Below are 21,651 nucleotides of genomic sequence, written 5' to 3' on the forward strand. Positions count from 1 at the left end.
TGCATGCATGTATGATAGTGTGAGAAAGGAACAGTCGCAGTGTGGTGGTTAACACCTTTTTCAAGCATGCAGTCACTCTACATGTGAAGAGTAACCGGTATGACTTTGTTCAGATCACTGTAGGAGTGTCTTTCTGGAGCCTTCAACACTCTTTAGGACTCTTAAACTGGCTGACTCATTGGGTCAAGTGACTTCGTATTGTGAAAATTCTTCTATAGTACTGGGCTAATATTTATCAAGCAAAGCAAACTAGCTGTGCAGGGGCCAGCTGTTATTTTCAGATTATGACTTTCAGATTAAAGAGATGACCCGGGGGTGACCCTGGATGACCGTGTTGGCAAAACTTACAGCGAATGTGTTCACAGTCAGAGTCAGTTAAACAGTATTTACTGTTGCAGACCCTCCGTATCAGTTTTGCGTGCCTTGTGGGCTGAACATGCGCAAGAGGAGGCCGGGGAGAAACGACTTCGACCTTCACAGACGCCGTTTCCATTTCCTGTCATTGACCTATTATGTCGAGCGACCTTATCACCACAGTTTCCACTCAGCGTCCTTGTCATGATCTGAAGTCATTGTGAAACCTGCATTCTTTGCTCTGAAATCAATATCTCTCACTAGTGTGGACTCATTGAGAAGCTGCCATGGGGTTTTGAAGGCTTATTTCCACTTTAATCTTACTGATTTGCTGGTAGTGTGATCAAGTCAAACCAATTGTCTTGATTCTCTAGGCCCTGTGTCTGATACAAACACATTTCTGTCTGTAAAGGCACACACGCATACACACACACTCACATACTGGCCTCATTGAAAAGACCCCAGACCACAACGATGGTTAATGCTGAGTTTATAGAAAAATAGCAGATATTTACACTGGTATATAGCCATTTACAACTGTATACATGCAGCTTAAGGTAAAAGAAAATAAATGTATATACATGCAGAAAAGGCAAAGATAGAAAATACTGGGGCACTGAAGATTTCATTTAGCAGATCCACTTCCACTGCCTTTGTCCTCCACACGCTCAAAGTAGTCGAAGGATTCATACACTGGCACTTGACACTAAAAGAGAGAGAGAGAGAGAGAGAGAGAGAGATTGCGTAAAGATCACTGCATGCACTGTATGTATCTCTATCAGTACAGTATATCAGATACAGGCTCATGTCAAACAAGGGTAATGCTAAATATGTGCAATATATGTATAATATAAGCATTAGGCACAATTGCTCATAAACAGGCTATCACAACAGGCTTGTGTCATATAATGAGAAGGTGCATTCAAGCCGTGACACGCCTGTGTTGGCACTATTTGTTGCCAATCCAGTCCAGTGGCATGTTGGGACGATTATGGCATAAACCAACAAGGGTGGAACTAATTACATTCACCCACGTTCCTGTAACTGAGTAGCTTTTTTGTTTACTTGTACTTTTTAGAGTGTTTCTTAAAGTCCGTCATTTTACTTTTACTTAAATACATTTTTACTTTAGTATTGTACTTGGCTACATTTTAAATCACATCACATTTTGTGGCTCTCCATAAGCATCAGAAACTGGACCATCGTGAATTGACAAATTGTGAAGCCACTCACAGTGAACAGTCAACACGTTTGGTTCGTTTTACAGCAAAGTTTGCCAGCTGGCCAGTGTTTGGACCTTCAGGCCAATCACAGTGCTTAAAAAAATTGGAAGACTCCATCCAACTGGGAACAGGGCCACATTAAACAAACACACAATCAAATGACAAGTGCAGACAGTTTAATCTGAGCCGCGGAGCTGAGTTTCATCCCAATGTGAATTAAACTTGTAGACAGTCATGTCATGCTTATTTTCACATGAACCGTCTTTGTAACTGAAATTACTATAGTGCAAAGTTTGCTACCTAGCATGACAAGGAGATGTTTGATTGACTGTAACGTTAGCTAATTATGTTGCAGTGGTGTATCATATATCATGTTCGAGTTAATCTGAATATAGTCATTTAAAAAGTCTCCTCTAAACAGCCATGAGTCTCAGAACGTCTGAATACATGCACCGCTCTGTTTAACAGAGCCAAATGGAGGCAGGAGGATCAGCCTCAGGTGAGTGGAGACAGGCCAGCAGGTGATTCGTTGATGTAGAAAGTTAATAAAGACGAAAAATCCCTCATCCTAACCCTGTTCATGCCATATTATAAAAGCAATAATACACAATAATATTCAGTTGTGCATTCATTTAGAACAAGAGTTGGCTTAGGTGTGTAAAGAAAAGAAACCTAAGCCAACTTGGACTGGACGCACTAAACCAAACAGGACCCAACCCTCATTCTCTGGCTGACAAAGGTGGAGCCATAGTGTGTTTTGGATACGGGAAAACATGTTGAGGAATGTGAGCGACAGGTGGCAGATGAAAGCTTCTACGCACGTTTACCTTGTGACCCTACCTTGACCTACAACACCACACACAAACATCAAAGCTATATTGAATGCAGTACAGAATAACGTTATTGATGAACCAACAAGTGCACCCACGTTACCCAACTCCCCAAGATACACAGGACCGTTCCATCCTCCATACAAGATCCAAGTGGCTTTTTAAGATCTCTCATGGACATTGAAGTACCTGAACATTGATATTTGGTTTCATTTGATGTGTAGTCTCTATACACGGTAATCCCCCATGATGTAGGCATTGAGCGCTGTTCTCATTTTGTAGATCTGAGATAAGACCGAACCCCTCGCACTTCTTTTTTGAACACCCTGATGGAGTTAGTACTCACTGAGAATTATTTCAGGTTTAATAAAGAATTATTTTTACAGACCAGTGGAACAGCTATGGGAACCCGAATGGCCCCTAGTTACGTTAACCTACATCTAACCTACAACCCATACTGTAAAAATCTGTTGCTGTGCAAACGTTTTATTGATGACATCTTTATTCTCTATACGGGTGATTTGTCTTCATTGAAGGACTTTCATCAATATGTGAATTCTGTTACAGGACATCTACAGTTCACCATGGAATACAGTGAGAATATTCTGGACTTTTTGGATGTCAGAATAACTAAAACAGGTGCCTCCCTCAGTACAGACCTTTAACTGTGATTGATGGACAGAGGATGTACAGCCATGTAGCAACTAACAATGTAAAAACTGATGAATAATACACCAATGGATAATGGCTAATGCAACTTCCAAAATGTAATAAAATGCCCCTCTAAATAGGTCAAAATGTAATAAAACCTGCAATGAAGGGATATATAACATATTTTTAACTGATGTAATAATAATATTACTCAAGTTATTGCATTCCTCTTAGTCTTACAAGTTGTCACATTATTAGTCAATATTATTATTGCATCATCAGTAAAAAAAAAATATGTTGCACCCCTTATGAAGTCGTAATAGTCAGCTAATGTAACAATGGGATGTTATTACATTATCTGTAAATAAATCACATTAACAGGTTTTACTAGATTTTCAACCCATTTGGAGGGATATTTTATTACATTTTAGCAAGTTATTACATTATCTGTCAGTAATTATGTTATCGGGTGCTACAAACTAACTAACCCATCGGTGTTAATTTTGCTGAAGAAAAAGTTTGATGAAAAATATTTGTCAACAACCTTAGTTTACTGGACCAAAATGATTTGCATCAACAAAAATACTGAAAGACTAAAATCCCTTATCAGACTGAAGGACTTTCAATTTGATGTTTTTTTGTTGTTGTTTTTTAAACATATATTTGGTTATTTGGTGCTTTTGCCTTTAGATGGAGAGTAAAGACATTTTCTACACTTTTCACCACCTCTCAGCCTCCCTTCATCCCTCCTCAGCTCACACACACTATTATATTTAGCGGCCATTTAAACATTATAAGATGGAATTTGATTTTACACACTAAAATTGGATTGAATTAGTATGACCAAATCTAGGAAACACTAAAACAGACTAAAACAAAACTGAAAATGGCTTGAAAAATTAACACTGGCCGCCACTCATCTGTGTCACTCAACTGTTGACTGTTAGTTGTGCATTCAGTAATGAAATCCCCTCAGAGGTTTCGAGTTGTGCATCTATGCATGTGTGCATGGTGCACTGCTTAAGTGTGCTTTTCATTGTGTACTGTATACATGCGTATGTGTGTGTGTGTGTGTGTGTGTGTGTGTGTGTGTGTGTCTGTATTTCGTCTATCAGACTCAACACAATAGATAGCGTGAAGTATCACATCAAAAGGCAGAATGCATGTTCCTTTAAAAAAAAAAAAAAGACTCCTCCAAGCTAATTCCAATAAAAAAAAAACATGGTCTTTACTGACAAAAAGGAACCACAACTCCTGCCTTTCGGTGAAGTCTTTGGACTCACCCATTGCGAAGAGCCCCTGGAGGAGCTGGTGCTGTGTCCGTCCACCTCCGCCTGCTCAGAGTCAACATGGGGAACTTCGTAGATCACCCTGGCCGCTCGCGCCGAACCTGTGGACCCAGCACACACGCATACACACAGCAAGAATAAGGTTGATTTGTTATACAGACAACGTGTTGAGGACACGAATTGTGTTGTTTATTTTATGTTTATGTTTATTTGCACATTTTTTTAAACAGAAAAAAAACAGACAAAGAAAAAGTAAAATCAAAATAAAATTACATGTGCAGATGAGATAGAAACCCTCTATGGGCTTATCTAAAAACCTCACCTAAAAGAGAGAAAAAAAAAAAATATATATAAAATAAAATAGAAAAAAATAATGATACAAAATAAAAGTATCAATTCACATGCATATCTTACACATGCTTAATCACATTGTAAAAACTAGAATAATATAGGCTGCTATAAATAACAAAGAAAAAAATAAGGTTAAAAACAAGAATCAAAATTATTCGATACAAAATCTTTTTGACATCAAAGCACTTTTGAGTCTCATTTTGTATATAGACAAAGACAAAGAATCAGTCAATAGGTACAAGTTCGTGTTCCATAATTGGACTCCACGGTATCTTAACGAGTTCTGTCCTCGGGATGTATGATACATTGGTAAGTAAAGGTTATTGTTTTGTATAGTTGTATGAGAGCACGTATACTATTTCAGGAGACCAGGCTGTATTAGGGCTACTACACTGCTACTACTACTACTGCTACTACTACTACTACCACTGCTACTACTACTGCCACTACTACTACTACTACTACTGCTACTACTACTATACTACCACTGCTACTACTACTACTACTACTACTACTACAACTACTACTACTACTGCTACTACTACTACTACTCCTACTGCTACTACTACTACCACCACTGCTAGTATTACTGCTACTGCAACTATCACCACCACCACCACTACTACTACTACTGCTACTACTACTGCTACTACTGTTACTACTACTACAACTGAACGTACCATTAGACTACCTCCACATTAATACTACTATAACACAGAGAGACAAAATGTCAGAGTCTTGAGCTCAGACCTTCAAAGGTGGAGCTTTCATATCATTTCTCAGCCCCAACATTCGGGATCTTGCAGCCATATTTCTCCCTCAATGGGCCAGTAGCCTTTTTTCTTTTTAAAGAGAATTATAACTCATTTCTGCTTTAAGACATTACACAATGGAGACTGTACAGGGAAAATGGGAGTCCAACTAATTAGAAACTGAGGCCACTCCAATTTTTCTCGTCTCCTAGAAGCCTTGATGTCATGAGCACACGGCCTGCACCTTAACTTACCGGGACATTCCATCGATTCAGTTTCTGATGCTTGAATAATAATTTCAATTTCAATTTTTTTTTTTTTTTACCTCGTCTCCTCTTCAGAGTCCAAAAGCAGATGATGGCGATGAGGAACACCGAAGCCACAACAGCCAGCGAAACCGTTACTGGAAGTGGTACAGCAGGCTTACTTTCAGGAGAAGCTTGTACGTATTTTGGAAAAAAAAAAAAAAAAAAAAGATTTTTAATTATATTCATGCTGATAGTAGTATGATTAGTTTAAGATCTAGTCTGCATCATTGGTGATTGATTTTCACCCCCCAAAACTTGACTCATAGTATTTTAGTATTTTCCCTGAAATGTGATTTGGATAACATCAAAAAAGGCAGAACCCCAAAAATTACAACTTGTAATAAATGATGAATGGCAATTAAATCTGAATGATATTTTCATCTTGCTTTAGTTTTCCCTTTAAAAAAAAGAAAAAAAAAGAGAGAATAAATCTCAACTGAGGATCGACCAATTTTCAAGGCTGATACAATACCAATATTTTTGGATCAAAGCTGCTGCTAGCTGATATTTTGAGTTATTTAGATCTTTAAATATGCTACACAGGAGAAAAATCTGGGTCCCACAACAGGAGCAACCACAAAAATGGGCTACAAGTACAAAATGGACATGACATTTCAGTTAAGTTCGACCTTTTGGTGTGATGAAAGCCTTCTTCGCCAAAATTTACTGTTTTTAATATTCTCTAGTTAAATAAACATTTCTTTTAATGAAGAGACAGTGGCAGCCATCAATTTTGTACTTTTTTTTTTTTTTTTTTTATGTGACCAAAGTATTAGTTTTTTATCCCCCAGAATTTTACACTGGGTGGACAAACCTCTGAAACAGCATTTAGACCACAGGACACTAAAACATTGAAATATGTAATCAATCAAACGGCATCATATCCATCATATCAGAGTTGAACCACACCGAGTGGATAGAGTCTAACCCTCACAGCAACACTTTGTATATGTTGTCACTGGTGTTTTGTCACCTACCATTGGTTGGTTTTTTGGTTGGTTGGTTGGCTGTGTTGTGTCTGGCTGTAACTGTGATGACAGTACCGTTTCCTTGGGCCTGGTAGTACTGTGGTATCTCCACAATCACCTTGCAGATGTATCTACCCGATTCATTTCTCATGATATTTGAAAAGGTCAGATTTAAACAGTTACACTTCTTCTTCAGAGATCCCTGACACTGGCTGTTATTGATGGTTTCAGTCTTAAAGCTTGTACTCTCATTACTAATTGTTGTTTGATTTTTCAGCCAGTTAACTCTCCCTTTTGTCATTTTCACATCCCAGCAGCAGTCTATCCGGACAGTCTCCCCCTCCTTGATGGTGACATCAGGAGACTGAGTCACGACAAGTTTGTTTTCAGATGAAACACCTAAGAAAAGACAGAATGAAAAACGATTCCTTAGTTCATTACCAGACCATACTTACAGTTCAATGGCTAAACTTCGACAACACACAGATGTTTTGACAAGATTCAGCAAAATCAATGTGACGATTTTTGTGCGGTCATATATGACATATTTAAAATCAATCAGTGATTTAACAACTCGATAGTCATGATGCTGTACATGGAATATATGAATACACTGTTCTCACGTTTTTTGGCATATTTCAATTTCACTTTCAGGTGCAAAGGAATGAAAGTATTGTACTGTAAGTGATTTTCTTCATCCTGTTTTACCACACGCAAGACCGATGAACAAACTCATTCAAAACAGTGATTCAAACTACTGAAAGATGTAGGTTCAAATCATGAAATATACAAAATAATAATATTTGCAAAAACCCAGTGCCATCATATTTGCAGTTGAAAGCTTTTTGATGGTATAACATGAGCAATAATATATTTTATGCATAATATAGCCATTCTGTATGCATTCATTTGATGTTTGCTTTATCAATAGAGGCCTACTGAGTTTGGCATAGAGCTCATTATACTGTCACAGCACCAATACAGCTATATAATGAGGAATACCTTTGTTATAATCTTGACATTTAAGATTTGTAGTTATTTTTTAGCATAATTCCACTCATTTTAACACATCTTTGAAACATCAGTCATTTGAAAGTCAAAGATGTGTTTGTACTCACTCCATGATGAGGGGGCAGACAGAGAGGCGAGAAGCAGACTGCTCAGTAGAAGCTTCATCATTCCACAATGATTCAACACTGACTTCTGCCACTCTTAAGAGCGAAGGCCCTCCCACTGGGCACGCACACACATACACACATGCATGTCTTCGGAGTTTATGTGAAATTTTCGTCGAGAAGTGTTGAAACCACAGGCTCTGTTCCTTCCCTCTTCCGACAAACACAAGGCAGTGAGTTTGTTTCCCCTCTCTGCTCTTCTCCTATGTAAAGCTTGAAGAAAGGATATTTGCTTGTGTTCTGCCTCACAATCGCTGACAAAAGATCCTTTTATGTTGATACAAGATTGAAATACATAACAGAACAAAAAATGCAGCTTCGCCAACGGATTTGATGGAGGGGCCACAGGCCATAAGCTAAAGAGTCTAATGCAGAGGGGAGCTGCATTACAAAATCAGTCTTTGTATCAAAGAAATACACAAAAGATTGTTTATAGAATGCACCAAGTTTTTTTGGGAGATTGGCCCGTTGGTCAACCTGTGATGAGAATGTAGACACCACAATCATCCATGTGTTCCCAGTAGATATTTGGCTCCAGTGTTCCATGCTAACACTTTAGCATACTGTATGTTGAGTGATAGTAGGTTCCATGCTAACACTTTAGCATACTGTATGTAGAGTGATAGTAGGTTCCATGCTAACACTTTATAGCAATATAGTAGGCACCATGCTAACACTTTAGCATACAGTATGTTGAGTAATAGTAACAATTGGCACCATGCTAACACTTTAGCATACAGTATGTTGAGTGATAGGCTCCATGCTAACACTTTAACATGCAGTATGAGTAGTAGGCTCCATGTTAACACATAGGCTACACTGTGTTGAGTTAGGCCACTAGGATTATCTAAACCTGGGACAAACTGTAGTGGATTGCCAGCCAGAGTTTAGTTGACAATTTTAACGTTTAAGATTTTTAAGGTCAATCCCCCACATGGATACATGATTCAGTGCTCCATACACTCTGCCATGAACCCACATAGCATAAATCTGAACCACCAAGCAGAATGCAAACAAATATTCAAAGCAATAATCAGAGCGACGATGCAAACACAGGGAAGTTCAATATAAATCAGTGTATTGGAGGTACAATGAAAACCACCCACAAAAGAAAAATGTCCTTTACAGGCAAGTCCAAATAATCAACCAAACCAGATGTTACTCACCAAAAATAAAGAGTTCAGAGTTCAACAAAAAAACACCACTCTTCGGGGATTCAACAATAAACAACAAAAGTTAGAAATTCAGTTTGTGCACTTCAGTTTAGTTCTCAAATCTGTTCCGAGTAAACCCTCTTCCCAAACAAATCAAAAAAGGATCTCTGGAAATGTTATCAATTCAGTTCAGTTCACTTTACTTTTTCCCCCACGAGCAAGTTCTTTCCTGGAGACTACACAAATCTGATACTTTACATTTTATCCTTTCCCCTCTCTGTCTTCCATTCATGCTCTCTTTCAAAAGACAGACACAAAGACAAGGAAAAACCTTCCGTTGACTTTATTTCAGAATGATTCTGCCAAACCAAGGATGACGTTCAGCGTGTGTCTGTTTTTGCTCTTCACTCCTTCATGTTGCCTCTGTCTCGACTCCTTGGCTGCTCTCCTACGCCAAATGTCATTGGTGTTTCTGTGTTGTGGGACATTGATAAACAGGAAATCACACATGGTGGTTTCTGACAAGACGGCACAGGAAATGTCCTCTGGTGTTTTCACTGGAACAGAGAAACACTGCTCTAATTTTACAATAGCTATAATATGCTATATCATATGCCGTCTCAATTAAGGCTTCCTTTGAGAGAAAATCTTTAGATGTTCAATATGCACCCAGGACTTCCTTGTCTTGTGCTGATGGAACAGTGCATGAGATTTCAGACCAAGACAATGAAATCATCAGATGCGGTTTTCTTCCCCTCCCTCCTCACTTCCTCTCTCCTTCCTGTTCGCTGTTGTGCACTTCCTGCGTGGGCGCCTCTTCCACCAGGCATGATCCATCTACTGCATCGTCTTCTATTCCCCTCACACCTCCTTCCTCTTCACCTTCATCTCCTCTCTGGGCTGAAGTGGGTTCATTTCTAGGAGCTGCTGAAACAGGAAAGTCATAATACCATGTATGCTCTTAATGCACACAGTTATCAGTTGTTTATGCTGTAACACATGGAGTGAACATGGAATTGTACCTGGTTTGTGTTGCTGAGGTTTGATCCCTCTTCTGTTGAGGTAGAGGAAGGTTAGAAGAAGGGTGAGGAAGGGCAGATAGCGGAGGACAGAAATCAACACTTCCTCCCACTCTGGACCTGAAATTCATCCACAGAGACAGTTGGTCAATTACTATCACCAAGAACCCTTAAAAGAGAGGTTTACTTCAGTTCACTTTTAGTGTACTTATTTTAAACTAAAAAAAAAAAAATGAGCAAGTATACTTTTATTTTTCTTTGTCGTACTTGTAAAAGGTACACTTGAGAATAGTATTCTTAAAGTTATACATTTAGATTTGTTGAATTTTGCAAAAAGATACTGAGAATAGTATAGGCATACACTTACTTAATGATACTAGAAGTATACTTAAACTACAGCAACTTGTTGCAACTTAAGTATTCTTAAAGTATTCTTTAAGTAGCCTTAATCAAACTTAAGCCTTACTTAAGCAGCCAAACAGTATGCAGTAAGTGTGGCATGGTTGCTCAATAGTTAGCAGTGTTGCCTCATAGCCAGAGGGTCCTAGGTTCTCCCTGACTTCTGGCATGCTGGGTAGATTTTAGTACACTTTTAGTATTTGTGTGAGTCAACTAGTATACTGAACCCTCGGTTCAGTATACTAGTTGGGGTTATGTGCCTTTGCTCAAGGCAGTTCACCACTACTGGCCTGCGAACTGTATTGGGGATCAAACCAGCAAACTTTTGGCAAATAGGAAGCCTCCCTGTGGTGAAGAAGAGGATGTGAGTTGGGGAAGCCACATCTTTAGATGCATTTTACCTATAGAAATAGAGCAAATGCCTTTTCGGAGACTTATTTCAATTTATAAGGCAGTATCACCACTGCAGTTTATGGCCTTTGTCTATAAGGGCGACTAAACGGAAGTGGCTGTGCTCTGCTGTGGCCTGTCAGTGTGACGTTAGAGAAAAACAGGAAGGCCATCACCACAAACCACCAAACCTTGAGACAATCTGTTACTTTAGTCTTAGTCTTACATCTACAGCATCGCTTTAAGAGTTCACTACTTCTGAACTGTCCACCATTTTGCTATATCAGAGACAAAGGGTCAGGTCAATTGATTTGACTCGAGCAAAGTGCAGGCCAAACTGTAAACTCTACAGGCTGATCATAATGAAAATAAGGTTAAACTAAACTAGGGAGGAGTGCAATCAAAGTATATCAAAAATATCTAACAAATATTTAACACTACTGCATAAATGTACAATAAAAAAAAAGACTGGGATATGTGGGAATTTTTGCCAAGCTATTTATACATTTACCACATCGCTGATAAATGTACAAACTGACCGGTCCGTTGATGTGTACATGGACCATTTTTTCCACATAAACCATAACACATACATACAAAGCACAGTGCATCACTGATACACACTTCATACTGTACAATACTGAAAGGTTCAGTTCCTGGATGGGAACACCAGAGGGCAAAAAACACCAGTTTAATTCATTTCAGTAAGGGAAATGTGAATTTGTAGATAAATTTACAGCAGCACGCCCATTTGCACATTGTGTATATTACTGTTAATTCACATAATCTGCTTCTAAAGTCTTCACATAACCCTCATTGTTCTGCATACTAATGATATTTTCATAATGATTGCACTGTTTCATTCTGTGTACATACTGATATATTTAGAATTCTATTATGTTTAAACACAAATTTATTGAACATGTTTAAAATTTAGTAATCCATATAATAGTAAGCAATCGTGACTGTTATTAATATCTGTAAGTATCAACTGTAAGTAACAACTGTAACTTAATCCATATGTGGAAATGATCCATACTTTTACTCCATATTTCCACCCATACAGTCCACTGCTTTATTGCTTATTGTATGTTTTAATTTTGTGCTTATATTGTATGTATTCTATTACTTTTGCTCCTGCAGATACCTACATTCTCCACGAAGATCAATAGAGTTTCATCTTTTCCTATCTTTAATGTTGGGGGTCTAGGAATTGAAGCTTATTCTAATGTTGCACTCATTAAGTAACTCTGGATAAGAGTGTCAGCTAAATGTCTTAAATATAATGTAATATAAATGTAATATGAAACCATACACAATGTTTGTCAAAGTCCAACTTTTCGGGAATTAGGCCTATATATTTACAGTGTATATCAAGTTCCTATTCACTGCAGAGGCTACAGCCTGGCTAAAGACTATTGTTGCTTTCTTTCACATTAAAAAAGGAATTATCTGGACAAAGCCAAGCTTATACTGGAGAACTCATTACTGTAAATATAGTCTTATAGTCTTAGAGTGGACCAACAAGGATTAACAGCATTAAATCATAGTTTAGCTGTTAACTCTGTTGCACCAAACTTTAAACCTAGTTTAAGGCTGGATTGCACCAACGTGGTTTAAATCAATCTAATTTCAGTTGTAATCAGTTTAGCAAACCTTGGTTTAAAATGAGTTAATCCAGATTTAAAATTAACCAGAGCTGTGTTGCACAATTTAAATGTAACCTCAGTTGAACAAGATTTCAACTAAATTTAAATTAATTAAATCAAATTAAAATAATAATTAATTCATAAAATTGAAATAATTTAAACCAAGATCACATAATTGGTTAACAAAAAAGCAAGCACTCAAAAGTGGGCGATATGCCTGACAAAAAAATGTATCAAAAGGGAAAAAAGCCTACTTGTTTGCTGTTAAATTTTAAGTTTACGTTTAAAATGAATGGCTGATCAAAGTTTAAATTAGAGTTTAAAGTTTTGGAGCAACATGATTAAATTAAATCTAAGTTTAAAGTAAAAACTAAACTGAGATTTAAAGTAAGGTTTAAATTTAACCCTGTGCTTAGTCTTAAACTAGGTTTTAAGTTTGGTGCAACAGAATTAACTGCTAAACTATGATTTAATCCAGTTTAAAATTGTATTCTTTAAGTAGCAGTTTAGTTTAATCTAAGCCAAGGTGAACCATCATAGTATGTGTGTTTCGTTATATTTTATTTGGCCGGCTTCTCATACTCCTGCTTCCCCATCATAATTTCCCTTGGACGGTGAACTTATTTAAGACAATGTCCTCTTCCCACATTAGGTATACACTTGGAAAAGTCACAGGATAGCAGTCACACAATATGGATGATGATGATGATGATGATGATGCCTCATGAAGTGGAGTAGGTAAGTACACTGTTAGAAGGTGGAGTAAGGAGACAGCAGTTATCAGGCTTTGAAACACCATAAGCAGTGCTATGCAGCCTTTATAACACTGGGATTGGTGTTTAGGGGGTGCTCAAGTGCTCAAAACACTAATATTAGTGTTCGGGAGCACTTTAAATATGTATTTGTGTGTATACGTGTGCACAAGATACATTTCGTTCCCTTGATTTAGTTAAAAGATTGGCTTAATTCGTGTGCACGGAATACATGTTGTTCTCTCAAACTGTTTTTTGCATTCCCACAATTTCATAATTCATGCACACAAAAGAATTATTACGTTCCCACAATTAAAATGGCAGTTATCGGTTATTCCAAGCCGAGCTGTTGATTTCAACCAATTCTGAAAACATGTTGCCTTTTTTCTGTTACCTTTTCTTTTGATTTACTGTTAACACACCCAGGGCAACGCCACATTTCAAAAGAAATCACCACTGACATATGTAATCAATCAAACTGCATCATATCCATCATATCACTGGTGGACCACACTGACTAGATAGAGTCTAATCCTCATGGCCACGCTTTGTATATGTTGTCACTGGTGTTTTGTCACCTACCATTGGCTGGTTGGTTGGCTGTGTTGTGTCTGGCTGTAACTGTGATGACAGTACCCTTCCCTTGGACCTCGTTTAGCAGTGGTATCTCTACAATCACCTTGCAGATGTATCTACCCGAATCATTTCTCATGATATTTGAAAAGGTCAGATTTGAACAGTTACACTCTTCCTTCTTCAGAGATCCCTGACACTGGTGATCATAGGTGATTATAGTCTTAAAAAATGTACTCTTATTATTAATGTTTGTTTGAGTTTTCAGCCAGTTAACTCTCCCTTTTGCCATGTTCAAATCCCAGCAGCAGTCTATCTGGACAGTCTCCCCCTCCTTGATGGTGACATCAGGAGACTGGGTCACGACAAATTTGTTTTCAGATGAAACACCTAAGAGACAGAACGATAAACGTAAGTACATAAGTGCATTACCAGACCATACGTATATCAGCTCAATGACATAGAGTTTTGATCATACATGACATGTTTAAAATCAATCACAGCGATTTAATCTGATTTTGGATTCCACTCATTTTGACACATCAGTCATTTGAAAATCTAAGATGTGTTTGTACTCACTCCATGATGAGAGGGCAGACAGAGAGGCGAGAAGCAGACTGCTCAGTAGAAGCTTCATCATTCCACAATGATTCAACACTGACTTCTGCCACTCATCTCTTTAGAGCTTAGTCCCTCCCACTGGGCACACACACACACACACACACACACACACACCCACGGAAAGCACCACCTTGTATTCAAGTTCATGTGAAATGTGTGCAGAGAAGTGTTAAAAACCACAGGCTTTGTTCCATCCCGTTCAGATGAGTAGAAGGCAGTGAGGTTCTAATGGTTGAGTTTCAAAAGTTTGTTTTCCCCTCTCTGCTCTTCTCCTAGATAAAGCTTGAGGAAAGGATATTTGCCTCTCTTCTGCTTCACAATCACTGATGAAAGTCCCTTATTGACCAGCATCCCCCATTGATCAACTTACCTCCTAAGTGATGAGAGCATAGACACTGGAGACAGGTGTCCAAGGCGCCATCTTGGTAACGTCCCCTGAGCGGTAAGATTGTGACAAACAGGACAAGACTCCCATGTCTTTCAATGGAGGGTCATCTATATCTTAAGTTCTGACATACATATTATCATTTACATTTCATATTTAGGAACACTGACAAATTGTATACAACACGGAGTGTTAAGTTCAAGTTCAATTTCAAGTTTGTTTATTGATATAGCCCTGTATCACAAGCATGTCTCTGGGGACTTTACAGTGAATGAACCTAACTAGATCTAACTAAACAAAAATCAGTGGTGAACAAAATGATATACAAGCATAGCGAAAAGACAAGACAAGAGCAGATTTTAGCAAGACAAACAATCTACCTATTCTACATAGCCTAAACTACCCAGCAACCCCAGCCTTAGACCCTAACTGCACACAAGGAAAAACTCCCAAGAAAAACCCTAGAAAAAAACAACCTCACCTCCTGATTTCCCCGTTTCTCCCTAGTCTTGTCTGTGTGTGTTGTGCTTGTGCTCCTGTAGGTCCGGTGTCCTCCACTTGGTGTCCCCAGTGTGTCCATCAGCTCTCTTGGTGGCACAGGTGTTTCCAGTCTTCTCTCAATCAGCCCAGCTCCTCCCTGCACCAGCTGTCCTAAATTCACCATTAGGTTGTGTAGTGTGTGTATATACTATGCCAGTCACTTTTCCCTCAGTCCTTGCCAGATTGTCTAGTGTGCCTTTGAACTGTTGATTCTGGAATCTTCCCAGGTTCCATTGGTATTGGGTTTTCCCTGGTTCAAGAAGCATAATCCTCATATTGACTGGTGTACTGGCACCATCATTGGATGGAGCTCGGCCTGCCATGCTCTTTGTCTCCGCTCTGCTCTGTCCATGCCTCTGTGAATGTACAGTGCAATGCCTACCACCTGGTGCGCATTCAGAGAAGGGGATGAGTGGAAGACCGCGTTCAATACACCCAGTGGCCACTACGAGTACCTGGTCATGCCGTTTGGCCTCACCAGTGCTCCTGCTGTTTTCCAGGCTCTGGTAAACTACGTCCTAACAGACATGATTAACAAGTTTGTTTTTGTGTACCTTGACGATATTCAGATTTTTCTCCCAGTCTGTTGAAGAATGTCCGCCATGTGCGTCAAGTGCTGCAGAGGTTGTTGGAGAACCAACTGTATCTAAAGGCAGAGAAATGTGAGTTCCATGTCAGTCAGGTCAGTCATTCAGTCAGTCAGGTAATGCTTAGTGAGATGATGCGCTTTGTCAGATGGCCTCTAGAGGGCGTTTTTCACTGTGAGATGCAGTGTTTCCCATACAGAGGCACAAAATCAGAAGTTGGTCACTAAATGGATCTAAATCATTCTCTAATGCACCTGATGTCACGTCATGTCTGTAATTTGGAGATGTACAGACAGCACACCAGCAGCATTAAAATACTGTTAAAATCAGAAATCAACAAGGTGGCAAGTTGAACAACTGGCTCAATTTACCCCGTGGTTCAACTTATCCCATAGCCACCTTTTTTATTTATTTATTTATTTTTAAAGTCTAGTTCACTGCTAACCTTTTGCTATTTTATTCATGTAGTTTTAGTCCTTGGTAGTAGACCAACATTTATTGTATACATGTTTGAATATAGCTAAATTGGTATTGAGACATTGGTATTGAAACAGCCATTTAAAAAATTAATGTAAAAAATGTACTTTTTGTTGCAAAAAACAGTTTTATGAGCATATATGTACTTATAACTTATCTTATGTGGCAGGTTTCATCGCAACCATGTTGAAATAGAAGTCTTTGGTCACATGACACATAGGGGCTCATTCATAAAACTTACCGGCAGGTTTAGCGTGATGTTAGGGGCAGATACCGTCACGGTAGGGTGCTTCCTCATTCATAAACGTGAAATATCGGGATGTTCTTTGCGTTACTGTTTTCTTCGACCCCTGTTAATCATTTACATATTGGGAAAGTGTTCATAAAAGCACACCACGCCGCAAAAATACCACCTGTTCTAGTCAGATGGTATATTGTAGAAATTAATGTTAATTAATGAAAATGAATGTAAATTATGTAAAAATCAGGAGATAAAGTCACATTAATTATCATTGGAAACGTGAAAATGTTTAATAAATATGACTCGCACACTGGCTCTGATTGCAGTAGTAAATGCCAGTTTCCATCTGATTTTGATTCAGTTTATCATGATAAAAAAGAAGATGACCATACGCACATCCCATAAACTTTTTAGCAGCTGCTGGAGTGAAGTAGAGCTATAAGTAGAGTATTTAAGAATGAGAACGCTGCACATTGCTGCCAATGCTCCCATATATTTATCTTACAAAGGTTCATAGGTCTTCATGAGGTCACGATCACCACCAGCCAATTTATAGTTTCAGTAAGTGACATCATAAACATTCAGTTCATCATGGCCAACATTGCATTTACAGCAGCAGAGGTGACTGAGGAAGAAGAGGTTCGTCTGCCGTTCTAACGCGCCTCTGCTGCCCGTTGACACATAGGCGGATAGGTGTTACATATGTAAAGCTTAATTAACATGTTGGTTTTGATTGGCTGTCACCTGGGCTACAGCTGAGGATAACACAGTGGTAATGTGGCTCCGTCACGGTATTCATGGGTGTGATAAATTTATGAATCAGTTTTATGAATGAGCCCCATAGTATTTAACATTGCTAGGATACAGGAGGTGGCTCAACTTACCCCGCTCTCCCTTCTGTCTCTGCTCCAGCCCTCCATGCTAACACAATAGTAGGCACCATGTTAACACTTTAGCATACAGTATGTTGAGTGATCGTAGCCTACACTCCATGCTAACACTTTGGAAATGGTACGCTCCATGCTAACACTTTAGCATGTATACAGTATTTCAATTTATCCTCTCTTTAAGACACAAAGACAAGGAAAGGCCTTCCAGAACTGACTTTATTTCAAAATGATTCTGACAAACCAAGGATGACTTTGATAATTCAGTGTGTGTCTGTGTTTTTGCCCTTCACTCCTTCATGCCTCTCTTATGTCAAATGTCGTTGGTGTTTTGGTGTTGTGGACATTGATATAAAGGAAATCACATGTGGTTTCTGACAAGACTGCACAGGAAATGTCCTCTGGTGTTTTCACTGGAACAGAGTTCACTGCTCTAATATTGTAGCTACTATAGCCTAAGATATATAGGCTAATGGATGAGAGACACTGGCTTTTAAAGAAAACAGAATAATAATGTACAATATGCTATGTTTCACTAAATCCTAGATTTGCTTGTGTGAATTATGCAAAGCTAATGAATTGTCAGGAAGATGAGTGCAGAGGAACAAGACTTAACCAACACTGAGCTCCCTCTTTATATCTTCCACAAAGCCCAGATAGGCTTTCGAGTGTCTACAGTCATTTGTGTTGTACGATTGAAAACAGCAGGACAACCCTTGGGACTTCCTTGTCTTGTGCTGATGGAACAGTGCATGAGATTTCAGACCAAGGCAATGAACTCATCAGATGCGGTTTTCTTCCCCTTCCTCTCTCCTTCCTGTTCGCTGTTGTGCACTTCCTGCATGGGCGCCTCTTCCACCAGGGATGATCCATCTATCCTCTTCACCTTCATCTCCTCTCTGGGCTGGACTGGAAACAGACAGAAATCAACACTTCCTCCCACTCTGGACCTGAAATTCATCCACAGAGACAGTTGGTCAATTACTATCACCAAGAACCCTTAAAAGAGAACTTTACTTCAGTTCACTTTTAGTATACTTATTTTAAACTAAAAAATGAGCAAGTCTACTTTTATTTTTCTTTGTTGTGCTTGGAAAAGGTACACTTGAGACTAGTATTCTTAAAGTTATACTTGTACTTGTAGACTTGTTGAATACTTAAATTACAGCAACTTGTTGCAACTTAAGTATTCTTAAAGTATTCTTTAAGTAGCCTTAATCATACTTAGGCCTTACATAAGCATGCAGAACAGTATGCAATAAGCGATTCTCTCCCTAACTGATCTCCCATTGGTTTACACTTTTGAATGATCCCTCCCTGCATTATGTCCCGCCCCAACATCCTGTTTCAACAGGAAATACATTTCTGTCTAAAGCACGTTGATTTCTGGTTTAACACACGCTCAGTTCTGAGTGAAACATTTTATCCCCCGCTACCATCTAGTCTGTGTGAGAGTAGAATATGTTTGGTCCTGATCCATGGTGGCTGGACTGAGGCTCTGGTAGGTGGAGTCTGGCTCGGATCTGGAGGCTGGAGCACAGTTCTCATAGGTGACACTCTCCAGGTTTCCGGTGTCTGAGTTTCCCCTGGTGTTCGAACCATCACTTTCCCTCTTTGTCTTCCATTTGTAGAGCAGCAGTAGACTGACAGCCAGCAGCACAACAACAACAACAACAACAGTCACACGCACAACCAAAACCTGAAAGTCACTTGTCTCATTTGGACAGGATGAATCATCTCTGGTTGTTGTTGAAAGCAGGTCAGCTGTTGGACTGCAGCGCTCCCGGCTACCTGGAGGTATGAAAGCTACAGTGAAGTGATGACATTTTGAACACAAGGCTACAGAAGAAGATTAGGGCCACATGAAAGATTTGAGTTCTGAGATTAATCTCCGAATTCTAACTTTAATCTCAGAACCCAAATACATTTTTCACATGTGGCTCTAATCCTCTTCCGCACAAGGCCCAGGTTGAAAACAACCAGAATTATCAGGCATCTGATCTGAGCTTTTTTTATTTCTTTTTTTTTATTTTACATAAGAGCTTAAGACAATTGAACCAAATACTTCAGTTTCAATAACCAATGAAATGCACAATCTGGATTTTTAGGCCATATAATTTTGGGAAAATTTTCACATTCATTCTTTAAGAGTTTGATTTTTAGAAGGAGACCAAGGCTTTTAGAGCATTCTAACCCACTGTATATCACATTAGCCTGTTTTCTATATTGTTTTTCAAATATTATTAATGTCAAAAAAAAGGTTATACCCACAAAATACAGCAAATGCAATTAAAAAAATTGTTTTCCTGTATGCTGTTGATATTTGTGTCAATAGCTCAGTCAGTCAAGTCAAGGGAGCACAGCATACACCCATTCCTATTTTTTCATTTTTGACGCTGGGGCTACCCAGTTGTTTAGGCTTTAGGTTTGCATTGAGGATTCTGCCTTTAACTATGATAGATAGCTCAGACATTATAAATCATTTCCTTTTTCCAACTAAGCTTGTATATATTTTTTAAAGCTGTCTTTTTTTCTTTTTTTTTTTTTTACATTTTTGCCTTCACTGGACAGATCAAAGCAAAGAGAGACAGGAAAGACCGGTAGGTTTTGAACCCAGGACGTCTAAGACAGACCACTGAGCCACCGGGCAGCCCTTCATTTTACTTCTTTATGTGAATTAGTAAACTTCAAGTATTCCAAGCTGAGCCATTGATTTCAACCATCTCTGAAAACATCATGCCTTTTCTTTAGATTTACTGTTAACACACCCAGGGCAACGCCACATTTAAAAAGAAATCACCATTGACATATGTAATCAATCAAACTGCATCATATCCATCATATCAGAGTTGAACCACACCGAGTGGATAGAGTCTAACCCTCACAGCAACACTTTGTATATGTTGTCACTGGTGTTTTGTCACCTACCCTTGGTTGGTTGGTTGGTTGGTTGGTTGGCTGTGTTGTGTCTGGCTGTAACTGTGATGACAGTACCGTTTCCTTGTGCCTGGTAGTACTGTGGTATCTCCACAATCACCTTGCAGATGTATCTACCCGATTCATTTCTCATGATATTTGAAAAGGTCAGATTTAAACAGTTACACTTCTTCTTCTTCAGAGATCCCTGACACTGGCCGTTATTGATGGTTATAGTCTTAAAGCCTGTAGTCTCATTACTAACTGTTGTTTGATTTTTCAGCCAGTTAACTGTCCCTTTTATGATGTTCACATCCCAGCAGCAGTCTATCCGGACAGTCTCCCCCTCCTTGATGGTGACATCAGGAGACTGGGTCACGACAAATTTGTTTTCAGATGAAACACCTAAGAGACAGAACGATAAACGATTCATTAGTTCATTACCAGACCATACGTACATCAGCTCAATGACATGAAGTTTTTCACAAGATTCAACAAAATCGCTGTGAGGGTTTTTATGTTTTATGTTTAAAATAAATCACAGTGATATAATCTGATTTTGGATTCCACTCATTTTGACACATCAGTCATTTGAAAGTCAAAGATGTGTTTGTACTCACTCCATGATGAGGGGGCAGACAGAGAGGCGAGAAGCAGACTGCTCAGTAGAAGCTTCATCATTCCACAATGATTCAACACTGACTTCTGCCACGCTTAAGAGCGAAGTCCCTCCCACTGGGCACGCACACATGAAAAGCATCATCTTGTCTTCGGGTTCATGTGAAATGTGTGTAGAAAAAGAAGTGTTAAAAACCACAGCCTTTGTTCCATCCCGTTCAGATGAGTAGAAGGCAGTGAGGTTCTAAAAGTTGAGTTTCAAAAGTTTGTTTTCTCCTCTCTGCTCTTCTCCTAGATAAAGCTTGAAGAAAAGATATTTGCTTCTGATCTGCTTCACAATCACTGATGAAAGTCCCGAGTGAACTGAGCAGTAATTTTTTGACAAACAAGACAAAACTCCTATCATATCATATTTATCATTTATCATATCTATCATGTCATATTTATTAAACATTTTCACGTTTCCAATGATAATTAATCCCCTAGGACACAATGTGACTTTATCTATTGATTTTTAAATAATTGACATTCATTTTCATTAG

The 21,651-nt window shown here is 38.7% G+C and overlaps 1 protein-coding gene across 4 annotated transcripts; it reads right to left on the bottom strand.

Moving 5' to 3' along the window:
• Positions 1 to 827: 827 nt before the first annotated feature.
• Positions 828 to 21,184, bottom strand: LOC139664820 (uncharacterized). Of its 4 annotated transcripts, none has more exons than XM_071543794.1 (5): positions 21,112 to 21,184; positions 20,504 to 20,896; positions 5,776 to 5,889; positions 4,342 to 4,448; positions 828 to 1,060 (listed from the first exon to the last, which is right to left on the bottom strand). In XM_071543794.1, the coding sequence occupies exons 1-5, from the start codon at positions 21,170 to 21,172 to the stop codon at positions 980 to 982; spliced, it is 756 nt and encodes a 251-aa protein (XP_071399895.1). In that variant the 5' UTR covers positions 21,173 to 21,184; the 3' UTR covers positions 828 to 979. The 4 variants fall into 4 exon arrangements, with proteins under 4 accessions (XP_071399895.1, XP_071399896.1, XP_071399894.1 ...); XM_071543795.1 differs by lacking the exons at positions 20,504 to 20,896; positions 21,112 to 21,184 and adding exons at positions 6,736 to 7,125; positions 7,845 to 7,947; XM_071543793.1 differs by lacking the exons at positions 828 to 1,060; positions 4,342 to 4,448; positions 5,776 to 5,889 and adding exons at positions 9,011 to 9,937; positions 18,462 to 18,525; positions 19,012 to 19,362 and having other exon boundaries at positions 20,500 to 20,896.
• Between the last annotated feature and the right edge of the window lie 467 nt (positions 21,185 to 21,651).

Source organism: Centroberyx affinis, unplaced genomic scaffold (assembly GCF_046629955.1).
Source record: "Centroberyx affinis isolate AG114_WGS23_722 - 3 ecotype Tasmania unplaced genomic scaffold, CSIRO-AGI_Caff_v1 ptg004377l_1, whole genome shotgun sequence".
NCBI lineage: Eukaryota > Metazoa > Chordata > Actinopteri > Beryciformes > Berycidae > Centroberyx > Centroberyx affinis.

What these genes read in the sequence shown, in the direction of transcription:
- LOC139664820 (XM_071543792.1), bottom strand. Translation starts at nt 21,172, where the DNA reads ATGATGAAGCTTCTACTGAGCAGTCTGCTTCTCGCCTCTCTGTCTGCC. An exon ending in AACCAACCAACCAAGGGTAG is followed by an intron (nt 19,363 to 20,499) that starts GTGACAAAACAC and finishes ACCTCCAGGTAG; the next exon opens with CCGGGAGCGCTGCAGTCCAA. An exon ending in ACTCTCACACAGACTAGATG is followed by an intron (nt 18,526 to 19,011) that starts GTAGCGGGGGAT and finishes GATGAATTTCAG; the next exon opens with GTCCAGAGTGGGAGGAAGTG.